This window comes from Balaenoptera acutorostrata, chromosome 1 (genome assembly GCF_949987535.1).
Source record: "Balaenoptera acutorostrata chromosome 1, mBalAcu1.1, whole genome shotgun sequence".
NCBI lineage: Eukaryota > Metazoa > Chordata > Mammalia > Artiodactyla > Balaenopteridae > Balaenoptera > Balaenoptera acutorostrata.
This window is the reverse complement of record NC_080064.1, coordinates 157,890,672-157,918,177: the sequence shown is the minus strand read 5'-3', so window position 1 is coordinate 157,918,177 and position 27,506 is coordinate 157,890,672. Positions and strand designations below refer to the sequence as shown.

At 38.0% G+C, this 27,506-nt stretch overlaps 1 protein-coding gene and 1 long non-coding RNA gene across 5 annotated transcripts in view; one reads left to right on the top strand and one right to left on the bottom strand.

Annotated features, from left to right (window-relative positions):
- The window catches only part of LOC130707642 (uncharacterized), a 50,295-nt gene extending 26,388 nt beyond the window's left edge, over positions 1-23,907 (top strand). For 2 of the 4 annotated variants that reach the window (XR_009007627.1, XR_009007624.1), the window contains one exon: positions 10,771-11,042. This is a non-coding gene — a long non-coding RNA (uncharacterized LOC130707642). Of the gene's footprint in view, positions 1-10,770; positions 11,043-11,278; positions 11,432-11,955; positions 14,423-23,892 lie in introns of those variants that run through there. The other 2 variants (XR_009007626.1, XR_009007625.1) reach the window with 2 other exon arrangements.
- LOC130707641 (centrosomal protein of 78 kDa-like) lies at positions 10,489-24,249 on the bottom strand. The gene is made up of 4 exons (XM_057543655.1): positions 24,062-24,249; positions 12,867-12,981; positions 11,876-12,047; positions 10,489-10,961 (listed from the first exon to the last, which is right to left on the bottom strand). The coding sequence occupies exons 2-4, from the start codon at positions 12,953-12,955 to the stop codon at positions 10,737-10,739; spliced, it is 486 nt and encodes a 161-aa protein (XP_057399638.1). The 5' UTR covers positions 12,956-12,981; positions 24,062-24,249; the 3' UTR covers positions 10,489-10,736.
- Between the last annotated feature and the right edge of the window lie 3,257 nt (positions 24,250-27,506).

The window sequence follows — 27,506 nt, the reverse complement described above, 5'->3', positions numbered from 1 at the left end:
GAGGCCCGCGCACCGCGATGAAGAGTGGCCCCTGCTCGCCGCAACTGGAGAAAGCCCTCGCACAGAAACGAAGACCCAACACAGCTAAAAATAAATAAATAAATTTATTTAAAAAAAAAAAAAAGACGCATCTTGTTAAGATAAAGTGGCAACTTGCAAGCTTCTTACATGTGCAACTGGTGTAATTTATTTTGGTATGTAGTGTGAGGTACAGACTTTAGTTTTCAATGGGCGTGTAGTTTTCTAGGCATCAATTTTAAAGATTATAACTTGACTTTATCACAATCAAACTTCCCAGACATACTTAGAACTATTTGTGGATATTCTTTTCTGTTTAATTTGTATATGTGTTCATTCATGTAGTAATGCTACAATGTTTGAATTGTAGTGGCTTTATAGTTAAGTTATATAGCTGCCTGCTAATTAACAGAGACTCAACTTCTAATAAAATTTATGACTTGTACCTGAATGCCTCCAGATTATGTTCTTCATTCAGACTCTTTACTATTCACTCAATATAAAATCAGAGCTGATATACATTAAAAACTGAACTAAGGTGGCTAACATTTTTTAGTTTTCATCTATATTCCTAGATTTAAAATCTGAGAAAGTAATAGAATGCAACATTTTTAAAAACCTCTAATGACTCACATTTTGTATCTCTAATTAAAACAGAATACCCTGTGGAATATCTTTGCATCATTTACCCGGTTTCATTAATTCTGGCTGCTGAAGTTAATTTAAATTCACTCTGGTAAAATGAGAGCTCAGTATAAGCTTTTAGCATACTCAGTGAGACTTACAAATAGTCATCTGCTAGGTGGTAAACAGTAAACAGTCTTGTTTCTTGCAAATAATCTTAGCCAATAAATGTTATTTATGCTCCATTTAAGAATAAAGATGTTAATCTGAGATCACAAAACGATCTTTTTGTTAAAGCTAAAAGCAATTCTGCTTTGATTAGTTGCAAATGCAAATATTACCCAACTTCTTTCTCCTTCTTTGATAGTTGTATAGAAACAAAACTAAACATAAGAATGTAAGCCAAACCCACTACAAATGATACTGCACTACAGGCCCAGTATCTTCAGTGATTTCTAGATGATTTCTATGCTCAAACCTTCATTCTATCCTCTCTTCCTAAACAGAATTGGGTTTTTTTGTTTTGTTTTTTGGTTTTGAGTAACTTTTATTACACAAGGGATTCATATTCTTTATAGAGAAATCAAGTAATCAAATAATCCAAAAATAGATTAAAAAGCAGCCATAATTCCACCTCTCAGATATATTATCACTGTATCTATTTTATAGTATAGCTTTCATATATATATTTTTAACATCTTCATTGGAGTATAATTGCTTTACAATGTTGTGTTAGTCTCTGCTATATAACAGTGCATCAGCTATACGTATATATATATCCCCATATCCCCTCCTCTTTGCGTCTCCCTCCCACCCTCCCTATCCCACCCCTCTAGGTGGTCACAAAGCCCCGAGCTGATCTCCCTGTGCTATTTGACTGCTTCCCACTAGCTATCTATTTTACATTTGGTAGTGTATATATGCCCATGCCACTCTCTCACTTCTTCCCAGCTTCCCCTTCTCTCTCCCCATGTCCCTAAACAGAATTTTAAGAAGATAACCAAGATACAATGAGAAACTGATTTAGACTTAGGTCCCAAATTTACAGCTTCAATGATTTAGGAAAATTTCTTGACAGCTATACTGAGCCTCAGTTTTCACATTTGTAAAAGGGTGAGGATTAAAGAAACTGATACTTCTGGAAATGCCTGTCATTCTGATTGGATATTTTTAAAATGTTAACTGAAATTTAAATGTATAAATTATAAAAAGAAGATGACAAAAAGGCCTATTATCATTTTATTACCCAGATAAACCCTGGTGGTCCACTGATAGGAGAAGGGGCTTCTCTAAGTAGTTTTCTTCATCCTGATTTCTGGACATTCCCTTCTTTAATCTGCTTTTGGAGGCAGCGGGGGACATTTTGGCAAGTTTTATTCAATTTCTTTATGCCTTGATTTTAGGAAAGGAGAATAGTAGCTGTGCTGAGCTCTGCCAGGTCAGATAGAATTTTGGAGTATTCTTTATCTCTCTTGTAGACAGCCACTGTCATTTGGTAAGCCATAAGCCTTTCTTTGCTTTGACTGTGGTTAGTGTGTTTGCTGGATTTCTAAAATATATTTTTAGTGTTTACTTGTTTAGATTGAAAAGATTGGGCTATATTTTTAAAAGTTTATCCCTTCATTTTGGAAGGCCTTTTAAGTTGTGATATTGCATGCAAGAGAGCTAACGGAATTCTGGACTCCATATTTTCGTTTTTACTTTTTTTTATTTTTTTCTCAGACTTTGAACCAACAATGGCTAAGAAAGAAAGGAACTCAGACCCAAATATTTTTTTCCCTTGTAAAGCACAGAGACTATGGGAAAAAATGAAATTGGGAAATTGTTTTGCTCTCTTTCTCCTCCTTTTTGGTCAGTTACCTTAGTCATCCACCTCACTTTGTATTTCTAGCCTGGCTTCAGAAAGACCTGAATTTGATGAACTGCACACTGTTAGAGTAGTAGATTGCTAGAAGGAACCAAGATCTAGACAACCTTAAATGGCTGCTTCATGGAATTATATTCAAGAAGGATGGTCCAGCCAATTTCCTCACTTCCATTGTGAAAGGAGTTCCCCATTCCTAAGGAAATGGACCTGTAGTCTGACTGACACAGAAGATGGAGATTTATCCCAGTGCATTTATATATGTATATATATTAAAATTATATATATTTATATATATATATAATGCCTAATGAAAATATCTCAGATGGTCTATTTTGTGTTTTTTCTTTAATTTTACTTATAAAATTGTGACCATTTTTTAACTCAAAAGAGGAGAACTTTAAAAATTAATTAAAAAGACATTCTCAGTAGTCTATGGTTCAGAGTGACTTGGCAGAGAAAATTGCTGAATGGTTAGACAACAGTGCTGGTATGCTTGGCTATTGTAACACTTTACATTTGAGTTTCTCTTCCTTGAAATTACAAGAACTATATGACTCAAGAGAAAGATTGATAATTAGGAATATTCTGCTTGCTTTTTATATAGCCGATTGAAGAACATTTTTTTTAAATTAATTATTTATTTATTTATTTTTATTTATGGCTGTGTTGGGTCTTCGTTTCTGTGCGCGAGGGCTTTCTCTAGTTGCGACAAGTGGGGGCCACTCTTCATCGCGGTGCGCGGGCCTCTCGCTGTCGTGGCCTCTCTTGCTGCAGAGCACAGGCTCCAGACGCGCAGGCTCAGTAATTGTGGCTCACGGGCCCATTTGCTCCGCGGCATGTGGGATCTTCCCAGACCAGGGCTCGAACCCGTGTCCCCTGCATTGGCAGGCAGATTCTCAACCACTGTGCCACCAGGGAAGCCCTGAAGACCATTTTGATTAATTATTTGGAGGTCATAGAAAGGAACCTTCATGATCTAACTTTTGAACAAGTAGTGTTGCAACACAAAGCTATGACTTCAAATTAAAAAGGAAATTTGAAATGACCTATTTCTTTTGGCATCTCAATCCAGATATCTGTCAGTAAAATGAGTCACTTTTCAGTCAAATGGGTGGTCAGCAATATAAATTTTTATTGGGAAGCTGAAAGACACCATTGCCAAACAGAGCATCTGCAGTGTTAACATCTATATTTGAGCATCTTTCGTTTTCCCAAGGGGTGCAGGTGAGAAGAAGGAAGGCAGAGAAATGCACTTGAATAAAGCTTTTCAAGATGGATAAAACAGAGAGCATTCCATGAGGCAGGTCAAGTTCAACCCAAGAACAACTCTCTCAGTGCTTTCACAACTAGTTAACTCAGCTCTCAAATCAGTAACACAGCTCTCAAATCAGTGCTGAAATCAAGCAGAAGCTTGTTAATATTGATACGGTTAACATACATCAAATAATATTACTGAATTTTCTGAATCCCAAAGTTCTCCACAGTGTTGACATTTCCTTACTGAACTCCCAGGATTGTTTGGTTTCAAAAGCTGTTGGGCTCAAGACGCATTTTGTTTTAAATAATCTTTCATAAAAAGTTCAGCTTTCAGTCTAATATGATTGAAACCCAGCTTGAGTGTTTTATAATGCACTGAACTGGAAAGACTATGGGCATTGAATTATTCAAAACATGGTAGGCGAAGGAGTGATATGTGGGGAGGAGGTGATCAAAGAAATCAGTGAGACTTGATATGTCTTGTTATGTCATTTTATTTACCTTTTAGAACTCTTCCAAATATTAGAGGAAAGAAATCAATATCAATTTTCACCTGTCACATTCCACACTTCAATTATTAATGAATGTCAAATTTGACCACAGTTTTCTGTACCACCTGCTCTGCAATATTTCTGAGCCTTTATTAAAAATGTAAAATTGTCATTGAATTTCCAAATATGATTCTGCAGTGGCTAATTCAGCTTGTTTTATTAATAAGCAAGTTCTGATGAGTAATACTAATTTAATACACCTGCATGTAAGGTTAAAGTGTAAATTATTCCTGCCGAAGGTGATGAGATATGACTGCGATGTGGTGGTAGGGCACTCACCTTCCTGAATGAACACAGTTCTTGGGAGAAACCAGTACTTCATATAGTAGCAAATCTGATATTATTTTGCATGTCTCCTGTAGCAGTGGAATGCACACACACACACACACAAACATGATCACGGGTGAAAAAACACACATGCGCACCTTAGATGCTTGCATTAATTTCTGAATATAGTTCTCCGGAAAGAAAAAGATTTACTGATGATTTGTATTTTTATAGTTTATTACTTTATCCATACTAAAACACTTCATGAAATCACTTACTGTTTTGTTGTCCATGGAATCCTTTCAATTTTGAGATGCTAAATAGAAATCGAAATAATGATTATAGTCCTTGGCTATGAAAGACTTAAGTTACAGAGAGCCCTGTGACTGGAGGTCAGAGCTGCCACGGAATTATTCCCTGCTCCAGAGACCATTAGAATATCACTGTGTACCCACTTAAGGATAGAATGCTGCTATTGAGAAACTAGCTCTCTTTTATTTATGCTAAAAGGAGAGAACAGTAGGGGACCTTGGCTGTGTGAGTGTATGAGACTTTCTCTGTTTTGTACAATAAGCCAAAAACTATACATGAAATAGCCTCGGGCCTTTTGTCTTTTGTACCCAGCTCTTTCCTGTATTGCTCCTGATCAATTACACTTAAATCAACAAGAGTTGCTTGAACATTTTGACAGTTATGTTCCCCATACCCTGAAGCATTTTTAAAGGGTTACTGAGATAAAGCTATTTCAAAAAATACTCCCTCCAAATTTTTTCAGGGTGGCATCAATGAAAGTAACTTAGAGGAAAGAAACTCCACCTTGAGTTCCTGGCCTACCACTCTAAGGCCAGGCAAGCATAAACCTTCATAGCAAAACCTAACTTTGCTCCCACTTGAGAATTTGGTTTCCATGGTCTTATATGAAAAGTATATGGAGACTTTAATTCCCTATAAGCCCTTTCCAAAGAGTAAATACAGTTCATCATTCATAAGAGATGATGAAAATTACAAGTTTGTTGAATAGGTGGAATATATATTATATATAATATATATTTTTTTAATATATATATAAAATATATAAAGTTACTATTCAGAGTCCTAAAACATGGATTTTTCTTACTTACCAAGAATGAACAGTAACTTGATCTCTAAACACAATAAAGCACCTGGTCATAGCAGAATCATAACAAATATTTGATATCAGAATGAATTCACTGTTCAGGTGTAAAGAGGGAATATCTTCAGTTTTCCTTTCTTGTACCCCATTATTGCATCCCGGACAGAGGGGATTTTCTTGATTTTAATCTAAAGGAGAAATGTTCACTTTTGTTAAGATGGAAATTGACAACCTCAGTAGGCAGAGGCACTGTTTTTATTTGGCTGAATTCATGTTTCTAGTGATAATTCAAGGTGTAATAGGGTTTTCTCTGCCACTCCAAAATCTGAAAATGATAAGCATCTCACCAGAGTTTCAGGACGGCCCATTATCTATTCTGTGGAAAGGATATTCAAAGTACCATGCTTCATCTATGTCTTCTTTGACTTATTAATCAATGGACAACTACTGAGTTAAGACAGTGTCTTATCCTTGCTTCAAAAAAACAAAAACAAAAAATCCCCACAAACACAAAAAAACTATTAATGATGAAAACTTATGCCAGCCTTAGTATGGCCTGACTTGGAAATTTAGTTTCAGAGGCTTTTGTGAATATACCAAGGAAAGAGGACCTAGGTGTATCTTGTTCCCACAGGCCACCAATAAATATTTGCTTAATGGAGAAAAAATTAATATATAGTATAGGAGAGAACCTGACAGATGCTTAACATTATTGGGTGATAGCAGTGCCTAAACTCATCTGTGATCAAACACTATGAAAGTATCCTCCTAAGGATAAACTGATTACAAATAAGAAGTGAAAATTCAATTATGGAGATACTTTCAGTTTCAGCTCTGATATGCAAAAAGCTTGGAAGTTGTCACTGTATCTTGTCCTTACAAGATAATGCTGTACAAAATGAAAATCAATGACTTTTCTCAGACATGATTAATAAAACATGTAACTATGAAAGAATTTTAAAACTGTAATTATGTATGTGTATATATGTGTCTCTGAAAAATCTGTGTCAAAGAAAACTGAGGCTATCAGTATAAACTCATTTAACTTCTATCTCCTCTTACCTTTATTTCCTCCCAGACTTACCAGTATCCATCCAACTCGAAGGATACAAGTGATTTTTATATACTGTGCAAGGTTTTATTCTTATTCCTATGTCCATGTTTCCCCAGTTCTCTAAATTATTATCGACATCTTCAGGATCTCCTTTATCGGTTCCTTCATTTCAACATATAAAATATAAGTCCTTCTCATTCTAAAAAATTCTTTTTTGCTAATTATTTTCTCTTTTCATCCAAACTCCTTCAGAGTAGCCTATTCCCACTGTCTTCACTAGCCCCGCCTGGCCCCCACAAGCAGCCCTACACCCTCAATTTATTGCCATCTGGCTTTCTTGTCCACCACTTCACTGAACTGCTCTAAGGTCACTGGGGACCTAACTGCCCAAATCCAATGGACACTTACATTCTCTGAAGGATGACACTGTCATCTACTTCCTCCTTCTTGAAATTCTATCACCTCTCTCCTTCCCAGAATTCTTTCTCTGCTTACTACTTAAACGTTGTCAGTACTCACAATTCTCTGAAATCTCATCCATTTTCATGATTTTAATGACTGCTAAGTGCTGATGAAATTCAAATTTTTATCTTTCCATGTCTTCACGTGCAGGTCCAGTTATCTACCAGTTTGTCTCCTGAATTCTACATGTGCTTTAAAATTCTACATGTCCAGACTAAAGTATTTTCCTCAATTCAGTTCTTTATCCCCTATTTCCAAACTCAATGATACCACCACCCAACCTTAGTCACACAGATGGGGGTTCAGCCTCCGCCTCCTACTTCTTCCTTACTTCCCAAGATCAAGTCTTGCTTGTAATTTCCTAAATACAATTAGAACTTATTTCCTCGCTTCTTCTATACCTTATTTCAGACTCCTTTCTTCTTGTTATTATCTGGTCTAGAAGTTACCAAATTGCTGTTTGCTGGAACCAGTTGTTAGACACTTCTATTAAAAAAGGACTCTAGAGTCAAATAGCTTTGAGGATGGCTGTGTACCATACGCCTGCTGTGACGATCCAGAATGAACATTAGCCTACAGCAGCCCCGAGAAGCTGTGCAGTAAAGAAACCTGATTAACTTTACTTAAGCCAGGTTCTCCCTTCTGCCGGCCTATAAACCTTTCAGTAGGGCCAGGAGAGGAGGTGGCAGCATGAAAGTCCCACTCGAAAATAAAAAACACTGCTCCTCAGAAGAGTGGGGCATAATTGTCTCCAGGCTTCTTCAGATTCCTCATCCATACTGACGTCAGTGGTCTAAAATGCCACCTGAACTTGTCCTTTCCATTCTTAGCTATTTTCTGAGGAAACCAGCTCCACGCACATGGATGGCTAAGACCTGCTCTCCTCCTCCTCGCTGCCTCCTTTAGGGGCGCTTGCCACTGCCTGGTGACACTGCACTGATGCTCCAGAGCCTGTGCCTGTGGCGCCGTGACACACGCCTCGCACACTCACGGCTCTGGACTTCCGCTGTCCTCTCTGCCTTGAGTGTCCTTGCCCTCCACCGGCTGACTCACCAGTTTTTCACGAGTTCTTTAAGACTTAGCTTAGGAACTGCCTCTTTTGATGACTTTTCTTTGCCTCACAGCTCCCCCTCTTCTTCCACAAACACTGACAAAACGCCCTGAATATGCCTGTCACAGCATGTCACGTGCAGGATGAGACATCTGCTGTGTGTCTTCCCCTCTCACTCCACTGCTAAAGGGCCAACGCTACATCTTGCTCATTGTTTCGCTCCTCTAACACTCAATCCATGACTAATGAACTAACTAGTACTGTAGTAGCCCTCTTAGTAACAATCAGGCAGGAACTTCTAGAAGAAATCTGACACTCCAGCTCTTCTCTGATCTCACCTTTCAGTCTGAATGAACTAAAGACTTATCTGTACATGTTTTACCAGGAGACATAATTTAATCCAGAGATGTGTCATCACATACTCTTACATACTCTGCCATTTAAAAATTAGGCTCACGATGGGGGAAGGAGACAGGTGTGCTTTCTGATAGCCCCACTCTTTTGCACCTCTAGTGCTCACTGGCTTCTCTCTCGGTGCCTTCCTTAAACCCTTCCTCTCTTAACAAGGAAACAGGATAACAAAGTAATTAAGAGCCTGGGTTCTGCCTATCTGTGAAACAGAAACATAACCAAGGACATAGAGAATAGACTGGTGGTTGCCAAGGGGGAGGGGGTGGGAGAGTGTTGGATTGGGAGTTTGGGATTAGCAAATGCAAACTGGTGTATATACAGGATGGATAAACAAAAAGGTCCTACATGGGACTTCCCTGGTGGCGCAGTGGTTAAGAATACGCCTGCCAATGCAGGGGACACGGGTTCGAGCCCTGGTCTGGGAAGACCCCACATGCCAGAGAGCAACTAAGTCTGATGCCACAACTACTGAAGTCCATGCACCTAGAGCCCATGCTCTGCAACTCGAGAAGCCACCACATTGAGAAGCCTGTGCACCGCAACTAGAGAAAGCCCGTGTGCAGCAATGAAGGCCCAACGCAGCCAAAAATAAAAAAATAAATAAATACATTTATTAAAAAAAAAGTGGATGTATTTTAAAAAAACCAAAAAGGTCCTACTGTAGAGCACAGGGAACTATACTCTATATTCTGTGATAAACTGTAATGGAAAAGAATATGAAAAAGAATGTATATAAATGTATAACTGTCACTTTCCTGTACAGCAGTAATTAACACACACTGTAATTCAACTATACGTCAATAAAAAATAAAATTTAAAAAAATTGTCATAAAAATCATCACATAAGGGGGACTTCCTTGGTGGTCCAGTGGTTAAGACTTCACCTTCCAATGGAGGGGGTGAGGGTTTGATCCCTGGTCGGACAGCTAAGATCCCACATGCCTTGCGGCCATAAACCAAAATATAAACCAGAAGCAATACTGTAACAAATACAATAGACACTTTAAAAATGGTCGACATCAAAAAATATCTTTAAAGAAAAAAATCACATAAATCAGAAACAAATGAAACATAATAAAGTCCGTACATTTAAAAACAAAGGAGCATGGATTCGGGTCAGATCGCAGCTTACCACTTACTTATAGCTGTGTAATTCTTGGCAACTCACATAATGTCTCCTCAGACTCCTCATCTATAAAATGGGGATGGTAATAGTTCCCAACCTCATAACGTTGCTGTAATCCATAAACACGGTTAAGTGCCTTGATAAATGTTTGAGGCTCTCTGGTTATTGTGAATTAAAATACGTGGCTTCTGGCCATGTGATTTATAATAGTTTGACATTTAACCAAATGGTAAAACTGTTCCATTTATTATTCCCATCTCTTTTTACCCCTTACCCTGTTTTGTTGTTTATGTTTTCTCCCACCACAGAGTGCTAGTTCCAGGAGAGTAAAGGCTTTATTTTGTTCACTGCTGAAAGCAACGGCACCCAGAAAAGTACTGTACATATGAAGACCTCAGTAAACACTAGCTGAATGAATGGTGCAAAGTGTCACAAGGAAAAATACACCAAAACTTTCATTATAATAAAAAAGTATAGATAAATCTTTCTCTAATGGCTTCCAGTCAAGTAATTGAAAACACCATATGCTATAATAAAAACATAAGTAGTTTATTAAAATTTGAAGGCAAAAACATAATTTTAAAAGATTTAGTCCTATGTTAGGCGTAATAGAGTATGGATGCTTTCTTAAAATTCACAATCAGATCCAAGAGTATCACTTTCAGAATGTTCTAGTAGACTGAGTTTACTTTTAGTTGTCTTTGATGAAACAGTCACTATTCTACTCTCTTTCTTAACAGAAATGTGTTTTTTCAAAGACTCACTTTTAATTGGTTTATTAACCAAAGAATTCTTTTGCCCAATTCCTTTGCTTTTCTGCTTTACAGGTGAGTCAGAGCAGGAATACAGGTCCTTCCCAGGTTGTTTCTTAGCAGAGTATTTTTTGGTATATTCACCTGCTTTGCTCATTTTCTCTGAAGAAGACCTGCTATTTCTAGATAATTCCTCTTCTTTTCTTTGACTTCCAGTTCCAGAAATGACGTCTGCTGAAGGGAGAACATGTTCTAGCAATGAAATCTTCAAAAGACTCCTGCCGCTGCTCTGTGACTGGGACCCCTAGGTTGTCTTTGGAAGTTTCTAAGGCCTCCTGAGTAGAGACTGGGACATGGAAGGAGTCGAGAGGCAAAGGAAGCCCAGCATCACCTGTAATTTTCTGAAACTGGAGGGAAAGACAAAAGACAAGACAAAAATTTAGTGATGAACAAAGCCAACCATTAAAAAGTAGAGTTCAAAACGTCAATGTTATTCTGTGATCTTATTATTAACACAGTAATTGATTATTCAGAAGATTTCAGAGCCAGTTTTTTTCTAATTATATCTTGCCAAGTGATTCTCAACTTAACCTAGCTATATCCAAGGCTATGTCCGCTACATTTTCAGACTTTGGTGATTGGGGTAGTTATTACCCATTTCCTTTCCCTCACTAAAAATGAAACCCTACTCTGTAAGAAAATTAATTTCTTTTCTATCCTCCAGGCACATGTAAACAGTATATTGTTTGTGACCAGACTGTGTTCTCAAGTTGTCAGTTCCCAAGACCAGTCTGAGATTGGCTGAGGTGGGCGAAGGGGGCTCTAAGTAAGACTAGAGGAAAAGTTGACATGTTTCCCCTCCCATTCCCATGACCAGGTGAGTCACTATAATATCTTATGTATTAGCTATATCAAGATTACTTATTTTAAAAATTCTGTCAATACGTGTACCTTCATTAGTGTTCCTTCGTTGTAAGCTGACTGCATACAAATAGAAACCTAGATAAAATATGAATAGAATAGACATTTATACAATTTAAAATTTGGAAGATTTTCTGTAATGTTTTCTTTCTTCATTAAGGAGAGTTTGCTTTAACTCATAAATTTTCTAAAGAACTTCCAGTTTTCTTATGTACAACAATACAGTATCATGAAATGGGCCCACATTTACTAATCTCAGATTTGGAGAGGACTCCACAATCTTCTAGCTCCCAAGCATGTGAACTATTAGAGACTGACCATTATTATTTTCTCTCTGACTTGGTCATTTCCTTTTTGCTAATCACTCTTAGAATCATTAACTGCTGTCCTGTCCACTTACTTGGAGATTTTGCGTTTGTACTGGGGCACTCTGCTTTGATTCTGATTTTTCTTCTTCAAGTGCCTTCTTTTCTTCTTTAGGTGGACTACTAACAGTAGAATTCATCTGGGAACGACCTAGTAAATGAAAATCTGACTGATCTATACCAGCCATTGTGGCCAGCTGCCCAAGCCTGGACCAGAGGAGGAAAGGAGAAAAGACAAAGGTTATTATAATCACATAAGAGCAGTTTAGATTTCCCCGGACCTACAATCATGAAATACTTCTAAAATCTTAAAAGCCAACATCCTACTCCAGACTACAAGCCTCTCTCTCCCCCAAATTCTCAGCCCTTTCCAGATTCATCCTCTAGGAAACATCCCACTGTCTCACTAGCAGCTTCAACATGTACCACCCCGTCCACTGCCTGTCACACCTCCACTCCCACACTTCTTTACCACCTTTCCTCCAGTTTCCAAGAATGTGTTTGTTCCTTCCTTCCCAACACCAATTCATTCACTGACAAAACACCACTCCATCAACTATCAATCTCCACTTCCCTCTTTCAGCAAAATTGCTCCCGGTTGAGAACCACTGACCTATATCTTCCCTGAAGATTAATAATAATTTTTATGTCTAAGACAAAAATAACTTTAATGCAAACTTATCAAACAAGCAAAATAAATGAAAGATAGGAAAATTCTTATCCATTCCCGAATATTTTCAATGAAAACTGCCTTCAATTTAGTCTTTACAAAAAACTATACCTACTAATTACTCTGTCTACAGGTTACTCTTTTATAATGGGCTCCCCACTCTACCAAGGCAGGCTCCCCTATTTGCATTTCTTAAAAAATGTAATTCCTCATTTTAAAACGTCAACTATATTACCTATAATTCCCCTAAATTTGGCTAAATATGGCCACGTAAGTGATGAAAATTGCTCCAGTTCCTCAGCAAACTACCATTATAGTCTCAAAGAGAAGAACGCCATGAAGAGAAATGAACTAACCCAGCATCTTTAAGGAGATCCAAGAAAGCATGGAACTTCTGAAAAGAATTCTCAGTGCTGCCCAAAACACCTTCATCATCCAGGATCATGCTTGTCAATGAGTGGGCATGAAGGCCTTCAGACAAAGAGAAATTTATATTACTTAACTGGGCATTTTCATGTTCCAGGTATAAAAGAAGACTGAAAATGTCTGACATGCTTTTTTCTCATTGTCATCAAAAGTAGTCTTGTCTAGTTTCAAGGAACAAAACTAAAACACTCAAAATGTAATTAATCTGTAATTAACCTAACTCTCCACCAGTAAAGACAGAGACCATATCACATAATAACCAAAACCCCCAGGCACCCAACAAAGTTTCCTATATAACAGGTGGTATATAAATAAACCAAAGTTATCGTTTTATTAATGACCTTTCACAAAAGATCACATTTCTAACTGGTTAAATTCATAATGAAGCCTCATTCCACATTAGAAAATTACCTGCTTTAAGTTTCCCTTAAATTAGAAAGTGAATTATAGAATCTGATTTGAACAAAACATATTACAACTCTGCTGAATGTTAAGAGTTAACTTTAGTGAGCAAAATATCTAATGCTTACGTTTAAAAGTCCTAAATCTTACCCAACCCAATTTATTAAATGTACGATCACCAATATTTTCTCTGGCTTCTTGAAAATATTCACTCCCGTGCACTCTTCCCCTTCCACTCATCACCTATGCACTTAAAAGCCCCTATAAGCTCAACTCTAGTATTTCTCAGAAAGGCTGTTATGTTCATGATGCCCCTTTTGCCTTATATAAGCAGATGTTCAACATTTATTGAATGAGTGTCCACCAATCCAATGGATGCACTTTGAAAAATTCCTCCCTATGTTCAACCTATGATAAAGTATATTTAGATGGAACTTTTTAGATTATGCCTTGCTTTCATGCACATTACCTAATGTAATTCTTATAGTATATATTTTTATCTTGCATTGCATTCGTACAAGTTTTCCAATGTCTTAAATTTATTTAAATGATTCACTTTCCTAATTCATTGCCAGGAGAGTCTCATCATGTCTTTTATGCTACTGTATATACAGTATATGCACAAAAAGTGCTTTTTTGAATCAAAGAATCATGAACAGAAAATAAGCTAGTGTCATATGAAAGCACACACACACACACACACACACACACACACAACGAGATTTTCACATTTTTAAAAACATGCTTTCTGGAATATAGATCATATGATCACTAAATACCAGTAAATGCAAAAGTCCATATGATACAACCAATTTGCAACATATTACAGTTTTTTTTGTTTTTTTTTTTTGTTTTTTTTTTTTTAATTTTTATTTATTTATTTATTCATTCATGGCTGCGTTGGATCTTCGCTTCTGTGCGAGGGCTTTCTCTAGTTGCGGCAAGCGGGGGCCACTCTTCATTGCGGTGCGCAGGCCTCTCACTCTCATGGCCTCTCTTGTTGTGGAGCACAGGCTCCAGTCGCGCAGGCTCAGTAATTGTGGCTCACGGGCCCATTTGCTCCGCGGCATGTGGGATCTTCCCAGACCAGGGCTCGAACCCGTGTCCCCTGCATTGGCAGGCAGACTCTCAACCACTGCGCCACCAGGGAAGCCCATCATATTACAGTTTTAAAGTTTACAAACTATGTGTATATGGCTTAAAATCAAATCAAAATAAAACGAAAACACTCTCAAAAGTGTAAGAAATGGTTTGCCTCATTGACTCATTTATCAACCTTAAGTCTTATTACTCTTTCCTCCTTTAACTGCTTTAGGCACTCCTCCAGTTTTTCCTAAACAAACAGAGTAAATATTATAACTAATTCGTAGTATAATATCCAAAAGCCTTTCCAGCTATAGGACTCATCAGGATTTAGGGGCAGAGCCAGAAGTGAACTCAGGTTTTAGTCTGCTACTGGTAATATCATACCATGCTAGTGAAATGAATTATCAAAATCTATCAAATTAGCATAGTAAAGATTTATTTAAATTCCACTTTTTCCAACATAAATTTGTGGCAGCCCACCATAAAAGGCATATGCGTATAACATAGCAAGTCAGAAATAAATAGTTAAGACCAAGAAAGAAAACTTCTATTTTTATTTGTGGGTCTCTTTATAGTAGGAAGTCCTATTAATGAACATGCTTAATATACCTGAATTGCATAATTGCAGATTCAAAAGCATTTTTTAAAAAGTAATCACTTTTAAAGCAATTTACAGTCAAGCACTGTTCCTGGAGTTCCCTGGGCATTAAATAATCTAATCATCAAAACCCTAAGAGGGGGGCTTCCCTGGTGGCGCAGTGGCTAAGAATCCGCCTGCCAGTGCAGGGGACACGGGTTCGAGCCCTGGTCCGGGAAGATCCTACGTGCCGCGGAGCAGCTAAGCCCGTGCGCCACGACCACTGAGCCTACGCTCTAGAGCCCCTGTGTCACAACCACTGAAGCCTGCGTGCCTAGAGCCCGTGCTCCGCAACAAGAGAAAACACCGCAATGAGAAGCCCGCACACCACTACGAAGAGTAGCCCCCGCTCGACGCAACTAGAGAAAGCCCGTGAGCAGTATCAAACACCCAGCACAGCCAAAAATAAATAAATAAAATTAATTTATTAAAAAAAAAAACCTACGAGGAAAGAACAATCACTAGCTCCATGTTATTTTACAGATGAGGGAAACGGAGGCAGAGAAGCAGAGTAAGTAGAGCAGCACAGCCAAGGTGACACCACTAAGTAGCAGAGCCACACTGTGGACTCAGGAAGCTGGGTGCCATTCCTGTTCATGGAGGTGGTAGTCTTCCCACTCACCAAGGTCAATCAAATAAAATGAACACTGATAAACTCTCTTAGGAGTTTCAGGAACTAATACACTTCGGTCCTTGAAGTGGGGACACTGCTTGCAATAGGCAGAATTCTAACAGAGCCCCTAAGACTCCTACTTACTGAAGTACACAAACCTTCCACTTATCCAATCAAACCCTAAATCTGGGTGCTGTAGTGAAGGGATTTTGCAGACGGAATTAAGATTCAAAATCAGTTGATTTTTTAAGATAGGGAGATTATTCTAGGTGGATGTGACCTACTCGGGCACCCCATGAAAAGGACTTGAACTCTTCCTGAATTGAAGTACAAAAGGGACAAGAGGGAGACTCTCCATTGCTCGCTCTGAAGAAGTCCAATGCTGCGGCAGGGAAGGCAAGTGAGAGGCCTCTAGGAGCTGAGACCGTCCCCCGACTGACAGCCAGCAAGCAAATGGGGACCTCTGTCCTGCAACTGCAGAATCTGAATTATGCCAACAAGCCGAAGAAGCTTGGAGGCATTCTTTCCCAGAGCCTCTGGATGCTAACACAGCCAGACTGACATCTTGATTTCAGCTCTGTGACCCACACAAACTATGGTGAACATCCAACCTTTGGGGCTCAATGTTTACACTTAAATTTCACGTGCTTTAACACTCTCAGGAGGGAACCCACATGTTCCAGTGTGTATCTGAGCAGGAAACCCAGTCACGCTGTGCCTGGACTTCTGACCTGCAGAACTGTGAGCTAGTCAAATAGGTATTGTTTTCAGTCAGTGAGAGTGTAGTAAAAGAATTAATATTCTACTCAACCTCCAGGTTCGTGGACAAAATAAATGATTGTCATTGTTTTGGGCCACTGTTTCAGGGTGGTTTCTTATGCAGCGATAAACAATCAGAATACTTATGAAAACAGTAAGGTATATTTATACGTATATTTATACATTTTAACTGCTTTGAACAATCACTTAAAGAATGAGGAACTCTATTATATGCCATCATTGGGAGAGGAACTGGTATCACTTTCTGGAGAGTAGCTTTAGGTACCTAACAACAGTCCTACATCAGGAGTTTACCCTAAGAAAATCAAAGATGTGGGCAAAGATTTATCTACCAACATGATGTCATAAGATTGTTTATAACCAAACCCTAGAAGAAAGCTAAGAGCCTCCAAATTGGGATTGGTTTCAATAAAAATAGCTCACCGTATGAAGGAATGCGCTGTGAAGCCACTAAGAAAAGAATGACAAGAGGTCTCAACCAGAGTTAATGAATGGGCTTCAGGAGTTCTACATTCAAAATATATCTGTGCGTTTCTCCTGGGAGATGATGCATAAGCTTAATCAAATTCTCTGATGTAGAAGAGTATTTAGTGACATGGCAAAATATTTTTGATACTTTTTTAAGACAAAAGAGCAGATTAGGTGTGTGTACATGCAGAGGTGGCTTTTATTTCCTTCAATAAGTTGTTCACTGTTTTCAAAGATTTGCTCAATGAACATATATTTTTATATTCAGAGCATGTTTAAAAAATTGAGAGTCTAAGAACTTCAAATTCTTTAATGTTTCATTACTAAAGCCAGTCAAGTTTTCAATGGGGAAAAAGGGAAAAAAATTGCAAAATTCCTCTACTTTTAGTATAATGGTTTAATCAATCTTCTAAAACTGATTTCAAAGAAATTCTAAGCAAATAAGCAAACAAACAAAATATCCTCACCACAGTCAGAGGAAAGTAGACTAAAATTCCTGACTGGTTCTAAATAGCACATCAAAGTGCAATTACATGAAATAGTTTCTCCCTCTAATGGAGGGAATTAGAACACAGTGTGAAATTTTTGTGAAAAAGTGTACCCTCCTCCTACAAAGTATTAATAATTCATGTCCCTTACATGGAAATATGGAACCAAAAATGTTAGAAAGTAAAATTGCTTGATATTCTATTACTTAAGTAAGACTAATGATAAGGCTTTGGAATAATTTTCCTTCCTGTCATCTGCTCTCCTTCCTCCCTTCTGTACACTGGCTAGGGTGATTTTTCTGGGACAAAGCTCCCATCATATTGGATATCAAATTTTATGTTCAACTTTTCTCCATTTAACATTGAAATCAATCATTTCTCATATAATCAGGGGATTCATAACCTTGATTTTTTTCTGTGGGCTACAATATATTCCACTGAGTGGGTTTACTGGTTAACCATTTTACACATTTAAATTCTTTCCAACTTTTCAATATTATAAGACAAAATAACCGTTTTTATGCATGAAGGTTTTTTCCATATTGAGAATAACATTCTTAAAATAAATCCATAAAAATGAGTTTGAGATCAAAGCAAATGAATATTTTTAAGGCTCTGAGGTGCCTATCTCCAAACTTCTTTCCAAAAGAGTTCTGAGATTTTATACTGCCATCAGCGATGTATCACTTGGTATATAACCTCTACTATAACTGTTGGCTTACTTCCTCACCTAGAGTGCAAGTTGTTTGAAGATAGGGGGTGTATTTTATTAAGTGTTTATCCCCAGCACCTGTGCCTAGCACAACGTAGACGGTCAATAAATAATTGCTTAATAAGGAAAATCCTTACCAATACAAGATGTACGTGTGTGAAAGACAGACGTGTGTTTTTCTCTAACTGGATAGATGAAAACTTGTCATCTTCTTTAATGTGCAATTTTTTGCTTATAATTAGTAATTAAATTTCTCTTTTATATTATATTGTAAAAATTCAGATTCTCTGAGGCAAATGGGCCTGGCACTACCCATTAGCTATATAACCTTGGACAAGTTGTACAACTCTAGGCCTCAACTTCCTCATCTATAAAATGGAGATAAGCTCCCATATCACAGAGCTCTTGTGAGGATTACATGACTTAAAACACATATAAAATTAGAAGAGTGCTTGGTACACAGCATATGTTCAATTAATGCTGAATGAATGAACATGTGAACGCAAGCAGTAGTGAAGGGCTTAAAATGAAATAGTCTCATCCCACTCCCACATCCAGCACTCAAGAAGCGACCGATTCTGTATGCAGGTTTTTTTTTTAATTAATTAATTTATTTATTTTTGGCTGTGTTGGGTCATCGTTTCTGTGCGAGGGCTTTCTCTAGTTGTGGCAAGCGGGGGCCACTCTTCATCGCGGTGCGCGGGCCTCTCACTATCGCGGCCTCTCTTGTTGCGGAGCACAGGCTCCAGACGCGCAGGCTCAGTAGCTGTGGCTCACGGGCCTAGTTGCTCCGCGGCATATGGGATCCTCCCAGACCAGGGCTGGAACCCGTGTCCCCTGCATTAGCACGCAGATTCTCAACCACTGTGCCACCAGGGAAGCCCCTGTAAGCAGGTTTTTAATTGTAAAATACGATATGTGTACTGAGAAGTGCACAGGACAAAACTGTCAATGTGACAAATAAAAAGAGAATACTTACATAACCACTACTCGAATCTGAAAGTATTGATACTTGTCAGCATCTCAAAAACCCCCCATATCGTTTTCTCATCACAAGCTCCTTCCCTCTTCCCGGTTAAACACCATCCTCATTTCTCGACAATCATTTCCTTTAACTTGCATGCATCCCTAACAAAAGAGTTTAGTTTTGTCAACATCTAACTTTATGTAGAGGATCATAGTATATGAAGTCTTTTCTAACTTATTTCTTTCACTCAACATTGGTTTAAAAAATTCATCCACATTGCAGCCTGTAGCTCTAGTTCATACAATTTTATTACTTGATAGTTTTCCCACTGTACGAATACACATAATTTATTTAATTTTTGACTCTTAATGGATATTTGGTTTGTTTTCAGTTTGTGCTAATGCAAATCATGGACAGGAATCCTGCTGTACCGGTTATTCTGGTGCATTTACGCAGGGCGGGGGTGAGGGCTGCTGGGTCACAGGCTATTTATATACCTTCAGTTGATGGAGAGTGCTAAATGCTTTCCAAAGTAGTTGTGTCGATTTATACTCCAGTATAAGCAAGGTAGAAGATTCCCATAGTACTCCAGGTCTACAATACATGATACTACCAGACTTTATTTATGTATTTGTCAATCTGATTGGCATGAAGTTTCATTGGTTTTGACTCACTTTTCTCTTATTACTTAATGAAGTCGTACACTTTTCTGTGTTTACTGGTTGTTTGGATTTCCTTTTTTATGAGGTTTACGTCAACTATTGTTATTTTTTATTCTTATTTTTTTAATTACTATTTATTTATTTTTGGCTGTGTTGGGTCTTCGTTGCTGCATGCAGGCTTTCTCTAGTTGCGGCGAGTGGGGGCTACACTTCATTGCAGTGGCTTCTCTTGTCATGGAGCACAAGATCTAGGCGCACGGGCTTCAGTAGCTGTGGCACGTGGGCTCAGTAGTTGTGGCTCACAGGCTCTAGAGCGCAGGCTCCGTACTTGTGGCGCATGGGCTTCGTTGCTCCGTGGCATGTGGGATCTTCCTGGACCAGGGCTCGAACCTGTGTCCCCTGCCTTGGCAGGCAGATTCTTAACCACTGCGCCACCAGGGAGGTCCAACTATTGTTATTTTGAATTCTTCTCCATTTCCAAGTAATACTCTTACATGACTATTTTCTGACTAAATTTGAGGCATTATCTGTTCACTTTCTGATTTACTAAGTAAGGGTTTAGTTCCTTTACACTCTTTCCTATGTCCACACTGCTCAGTAAAGTTATGTCATCATTAGTTATTCCACTGCTCATGATCTCTTTGACTTGTAGTGATATATTTAAAAACCTACATTGTTGATCCACTATAAACTCTCTCAACGTCATGCTTTGTAAAATGAGGACATTCATACCATCTTCCCTTTTTTCTACCTCCTGTCTACCTTCCAAACCTAGCTTTTACGTTGTCAAAGTTGAAATTTATATTTTGTTCTATGTGCAGTTAAGTCTTCTGTTATTTGAGAGTCAGTAGGGAGTAAGGTTTAAGAGAACAGGCAGAGAGCCTAAACTCAAAGCCTCGATCCAACCCTAAATTCCGTACAGCCTGGGCAAGTTCCTTCCCTGTCTTAGCATCCTTTTCTCAAAAGTGGGAATGATATTAGCACCAACCTCATAAGGCTATTCAGAGGATTAAATGACAAAAACACTTAGAGCCTAACATATACTAAGTACATACTAGCACACAATACATTTCAGTACATACCAAGTTAATACTAATACATACTAAGTATAGTTTAGGTTAGTTATTTGTTATTACATGCAAGTTGACAATAAAAGCAGCAAACCAAGACAGTATTGCCATTATTACAATTAAATTAATATTGCCCACTGCAGATGTACTGTGTCTTTGTGTATAGACTACACCTCGTTCCATACTGTGTCAGTGTCACTGCCCTTGTGCAGGGTGACCACATACCCCAAGCCGCCTTGGGCTGTTCCAGTTTATACCTGTTGTCCTGATATTACAGCATCAGAGTGCCTCCTTACACTATTGAAGTGTAAGGAGTTTGGACAAGTTCTGGTTTGGACAACAAATTAGATAAGTGGTCATTACCCCTGTGTGTCACTGAAAACGGGGGCATCTATAGTGTCAAGTTTAAGTGGATTCTTCTCTTCCTCACCAATAGTAGGTTAAAAATCAACCATAGTTTAGTTTGCTTCATGTTTATGTCAGTATAGCCTTTTCTCCTCTGGAGTTCAAGTTCCTTCTCCTCTTCCTCTCCCTCCTGCCTTCCAACAGTGCCTAATACCTAGTAAGTACAATATGCCTCAAGGTGTTTCTAAGCTCTCAATCACACAATCAATAGAAGCCTCTCCAATCTAGACTAGCTGCTCTCTGCACTGAATCCCCTATTACCTTCCTTCTTGGTTTATTGCCTTATTTTGCTGGATTATTTCTATAAATAGCTTAAGGTGTAGCACAGGAGGTAAATTTTTCAAATTTCTTTGTGTACAAAATATCTCATTCAGCCTCCACTTATGACTAATAGTTTGGCTGGATACAAAACCCTAGGGTGAAAATTATGTGCTGGAAAAATTTGGAGATATCTTTCTAATGCCTTCCAGCATCCATGGTGCTGATGACAACTATGATAAAGTCAGATTTTAACTTTATTTTTAGGTGACCAGTATTTTTCTCTCTGGAATGGATGTATCCTCTCAGTATTTTATTCTATTTTAATTTATTTTTTCAGTATTTCAAAGTTTCACAATGAAGGGTGCCTAGGTATGAGTCTATTCTTGTTCATCTTGCTCAAAACTTGAGTAACTATTTTCAATCTGAGGCCTGATGTCTACTTTCAGCTGAGGGGAATTTTGTTGCCCTTTGACAGCTTTCCTCCATTTTTTGTCTGGGTCTGGAGTTTCTAATAGTAACATGTTGGATCTCCCAGATGCAGCCTCTCTAACATATTGCTATCACATTTTCCATTGTGTCGTTCTTTTTTATATACTGAGAAATTTTTAAAATTCCTACTGAATTTGTTTCAGCAACCATATTTTCATTTCCAAGACACCTCTCTTACTTTCTGACCATTCTCTTTTTAATTAACACCCTAGTCTTATTTTATAGTTGCTAGCTCTTTTTAAACCTCTCTCAGGGTACTAATTAGGGTTTTTGCTTAAATTATTTTGTTCCCTAAATTGTCCCCGGTCCTACCAGGATATGTTTTCACTCTTTTTCCCCTTCTCTCATGTTGTAAGCTTTACTCAACTATCAGGCAAATGACAGTTATTTTCTATTTAAGAATGAGCACAGAAAGCTCCCTGAAGTCAACGATTGATTGGCTTCTTATGCAGGAAGAAGTGGGGAGTGACTGTAATAGGATCCCCCCCAAACACTCTTTTCTAGGGTGTAAAAACTCACACTAGCTGCCCTAGTTCTCCCCAGTTTCACTGTTTTCAAAATGAAATCATCTCATTTCAGGAGCGTGAGAGCGGGGCTGGGAGTTCACTCCTCCAAACACAACCCTTCAATGAGCTCCCCTATTTCAGTCACACTTTTAACTAAATCTACCCTCTCTCCTACATGCGCATCAAAGCATGAAGCTACTTCTGCAGGTGGGGTCAGAATCCTCCTCAGTTGCAGGTGGTCCCTGTGCATATTCTAGGTGATGCTTTTCCTCTGTTCTACTGCTTCAGTTTCACACTCTTCCACTTGTCTTCCGCCTTTCAAAACTATGTTGAAATCTCTTGACTGTTGTTGGCTTATGTACTTAAACACTTTGATACCATCCTTGTAGTGTCTTGTCAAAACGGAGAAGAGCTGCAAGGGTTCTCAGTGCATTCTGAATCTGCTATTCTGTGGTCCCAGTGTTTAAAGTTCTTGGTCTTCCCCAGTCTATCACTGCTTTTAGAAATACAATCTCCTGTTCTACTCATGAAGGAAATGAATACAACGCATCTAAAATGACAAGGAATGCGGGTTAGATGCTCTAGGGTCTTGTCGTACTCTGCAATTTACTAAGAAACCACTTATGTGCTACAAATTGTAGGTGCTCATTTATAAAACGAAAGGCGGTAACTCTACATGAACTATAGATTTCTCCTACTGTAACATTTCATAATTTTCTAAGTTTTCTTAAAATTTCTCTATATTATCATTAATTTTAATTAAAAACATAAAAATCTAACTTTCTCTTTTGAAAATCAAAGAGTAATTACCATAGTCCTACAATAAGGGGATAATTAGTTCTGAAACCTGTCAAGTTTCATGTTTCATACGAAAAGAGAATCATATTAAATAATTTTTAAAAATTAAACATGGACTTTGTAGCACAAAGACAAGGTTCCCCCAAATGGTATTCCCTTATTTACTAGAAATGTTCAGCTCTGCATTAAAGTTGAAATAAAACAAATATATTATTTTTGAGGTGCAAAAGTTTCTTATGAAAATCAATTTTTCTTTTCTGTCCGTACAAACAAAAGTATGGAATCACATTAGATGTCGGGTTTATTAGGGAATATAATGTAGCTTCTTGATGTTTTTTATTTTAGGAAAGGAGAATATTAACATCAAAACTTTTTTCAACCTTACTTTTATTTAAAATGAGGCCATATTTTCCTCTTATAAAAAGAGAGTTCAACTAGAACTGTCAATTTTCTCATTTGTAAAACAAGAGCACTGAATCAGCTGACTATTTTCATTCAGAACTCAATTTCTTTATCTTATGATCACTAAGGTTCTCCCTAAATCGAATATCCTAAGGTTCTAAGGAAAGGAAACTATATTACTAACGACATGTTTTGATTTTTATTTCTTAGAGTTCAAATGTCCACCTTTAACCTTGGTGTAAGCTTAAGGAACCATTCAAGGGGATACAATGCAGATGGGAGGAGAAAACAGAACCCTCACTCAAGCTGTGCAGTGTTGCAATCAGGCTTCCATTTGAAAAATAATCTTCTCTATAGCTTTAAAGTGATAACTTTGTACCTGCAATGCTTCTTGTTTCAAACTGATTTTCTCTGGCTCTTCCTGAACACTTTCTGAGGAATCTTCGACCTCTTCAATTTCTGAGGAGGAAGGACTCTCTATTGTCACAGTCACAGGAAATTCTGATGGACCTGAGTGTCACAAGAAGAAGACAGGAAACCACAGAGTTGTTAAACTGAAGTACAAAGAAAGAAGACAAGATTGTATAAAAGATAACACAAGCCAGATACCAAATATCCAAATATTAGAGGACATTTAACAAAAGTGATCTGAGGTATCATTATTTATAAATGTCTCTCACTGCTCCTTAGTCTAAAACAGGCAATGACTAAGTAAAAGTACAGTAACTTATTTTTGCTATGTTACTGTACAGACCTCTGTTGTACATGGTTAGGATTAGTAATGGGAATTGCCCATATTATTTTATTAAGTTTCTTTCACAGAAGCCAAGTGAAGAGCCAAGGTAAACATTTTTTCTCAGATCAACTTTATACTGCAAATGAAAAATCTATTCTTTACCATCAGACAAAAACAGTCTGGAAGAAAATGTAGTTTTTCGGAGGAAAATACATCAGTAAAGGGACTGATGAATAATCAGAAAGTCAGCATATCTAAGCTGTGAATAACAGACGTTTGAATTTTAAAAAATAAATCACATACACATACACAACTAAAACTGACCCATCAAAAATTTCATCTTCTCATCACCCTTAAGCCAAAACTAGGGTAACAGTAATACAATTCTCCTGTCAAGCATCACTGCCACTGCAATGTTGTTCCATAGGACATTTCCAAACATTTAAAAACTGACCTGGCCACAACCCCATAAAAGTCTACAGATCATACAGAAGTGTGCTGGGATTATATAACTATGCAGAAGACAAGTCACTAGGACATCATTTTCACAACAAGCAGCAAACCTGCAGCATAGGAAATTCCCAACAGGAGAACGAGGTGCACACCCCTCCCTCTGGGCATGCAAGGGCAGGACTGACACCCAAGGTGCTCTTCTCTCAATCTCAGCAGTGGTGCCTTTCACAGAGCAACTATGCAGTCTCCCAAGACCACTGGGAAGGAGAATGTGATACTGACAGTATTAGCTTGCCATGAGGCCATAAGCGAGGGAATGTGTGTGGCCTTGGTGAGAGAGCAGAGGTTTGGGAGATGTTGCTTTATATTGGCTTTCATATCAGGAAGTTGTACATATAGCCTGCAAACAACATTTCTTGAAAACATATGAACATTCTTGAGTATGACAGCTCCATGTGAGGGGTCAGCAATGGCAGTCAGGTTTGTGTCACTGGGTAACAGCTGATTTGTGGACTGAAGAACAGGCTTCCTTGTTTACAGACATAACCACAAGGCTGCCAGTTGTGTGCAAAATCCACACAACTACACAGTTGCATTGGGAGAGCGACCAGACAAGTTTTACATGGATTTATTTCAGAGAGGGAAATGCTTCTTTTAAGGCTCTGTCAGTTTAAAAAGCAAAAAGAATGACCACCCACCTTTCCCAATTCGACTCCTACATGTCATAACTATGATAGCTACATACCTGCACCTGACTACATACATCACGAGTTTGATGAATGGAAAGCCCCTAAAAGGATATCAACAAAATGAAGTTAGATCTTGATGTAAATACATCACCAGTTAAATCCAGTTAATACAACTATTTAGTATTATGTACAGTATCCATACAGAATTGTATATAAAAATAAATAAGCTCAAAAGAAGGACCTGGAGGGCTCTGCTACAGAGAAAACTGAACAGAATTCAGCCGACTGGCTTGGTGATAACTCTCTGAACTGCTGAGAGGCCCCTTCAGTTCCTATGTTCAGGATGGTTGAGATTTCAGTCTCACTTCTTTAAATGGTGATATTAATCGTCTCTAATTTACCACTCTGTGTGACGAGGATGGACCTGAGATAGTGTCTCACCAAGAAGATAGGAAACCACAGAGTTGTTAAACTCAAGTGCAAAGACTGGGGATTCAACACTATAGTTTATGCAACAGCAATTCACATTACCATTTGCAAAAAATTAGTTGGTTGTCCAATAGGGATTATAAACATCCATTTAACATGAGCTACTGAACAGATACTTTACACAGTAACTCCTTCAAGTACTATTTAAAATCAATTCTCTTTGTTTTCTTAAGCAATTGTTAACCCCCAATTTCATGAATACTACCAAGTAAGTCACTTGAAAATCATCTAGAGCAATCTATTTCACTTAGCAAGCCTAAAGCTATAATTCAACAATTTTATTTACTGTTCTATGACAAAAATTACTATGAACAGCTATCCCCTGGATAAGTAATCAGCTAAAGCTAGTTTGACTCACTAAATCTGATTTACTGAGTTAATAAGCCAGTTGATTTAGAATAGGTCTAATGCAGATTTCTCATCCATTCTGCATTAAACTACTTCCCATGCCTAAAATGTCTTTCTTCCCATTCGTACATATCCAAATTCCTACTTCTGTGCTGTAGGGCTTGGCTCAACTACACCTGCCTTTAGTGAAACTTTTCTCACCTGCACCATTGGAGATAATTTTAGTCTCCTCATGACTCCCACGGGGTTACCTCTGTTGTGACACTTGAGAAACAACTCGAAACTCCCAATTACTTTCTGTTTTTCTTCCTTAGAGGGCTCATTAGGCAGAAGCCATGTGTGAGTTATCTTTTTTCCTCTATGGAAAGCACCAGAGACCGCCCACGTAATAGAAGTTCCAAAATAAAGAATTCTGAACGACTGAAAAAGACAGGGAATGCAAACACATTACCTGTTGCTTTTTGCACGTTCTGCAGTACGCCACGGCAGGAAACCAGACACACCAGGTGGTGGAGGTTCAGGACCATAACATTCTTTACCAGCAGAGTGTTTCCTTCCATTACTTATAGGTTTCTTTGTGGCCAATCCTATGTTTGACAAAGCACGAAAGAAGGAATCAAGATGCACCAAAGGTCTACAGAGCAACTCTCAAACGTGTACAGTTTGAAAGGAATCAAACAGGCACTGGACAATGATGCCAAGGCCATTAAAAAAAAGGATCGTTTTGTAAAAAGGTTTTACATAAGCCAGCATTTTTTAAAAGTATAAGTTCTCTACAGTAACAAGTTAATTTAACTAAAACAAAAGTATTGAGATGTGCAGAAATGGAAAAATAAATTTTTAAAAAATCCCAAAGTATGATACATTTTATGTATCATACAGAAACACTCAAGTTTATTGAATCTTAGAACACCTTTGGCATTTCTGAATCTCAAGGATAGCGAAACACAGGTACACCCATGACTTCTGCCAAACAGAATCTTCAGAATTAGACCAAAATTTCAATTTAAGATGAATTTTTCTATGTAAAAACAGTAAAAGTTATAAGACTGCAAGTTGCTGGGTGGTAGGTGAGTCAATGTTACTCTCCTATAAGCCTGTCAACCTTC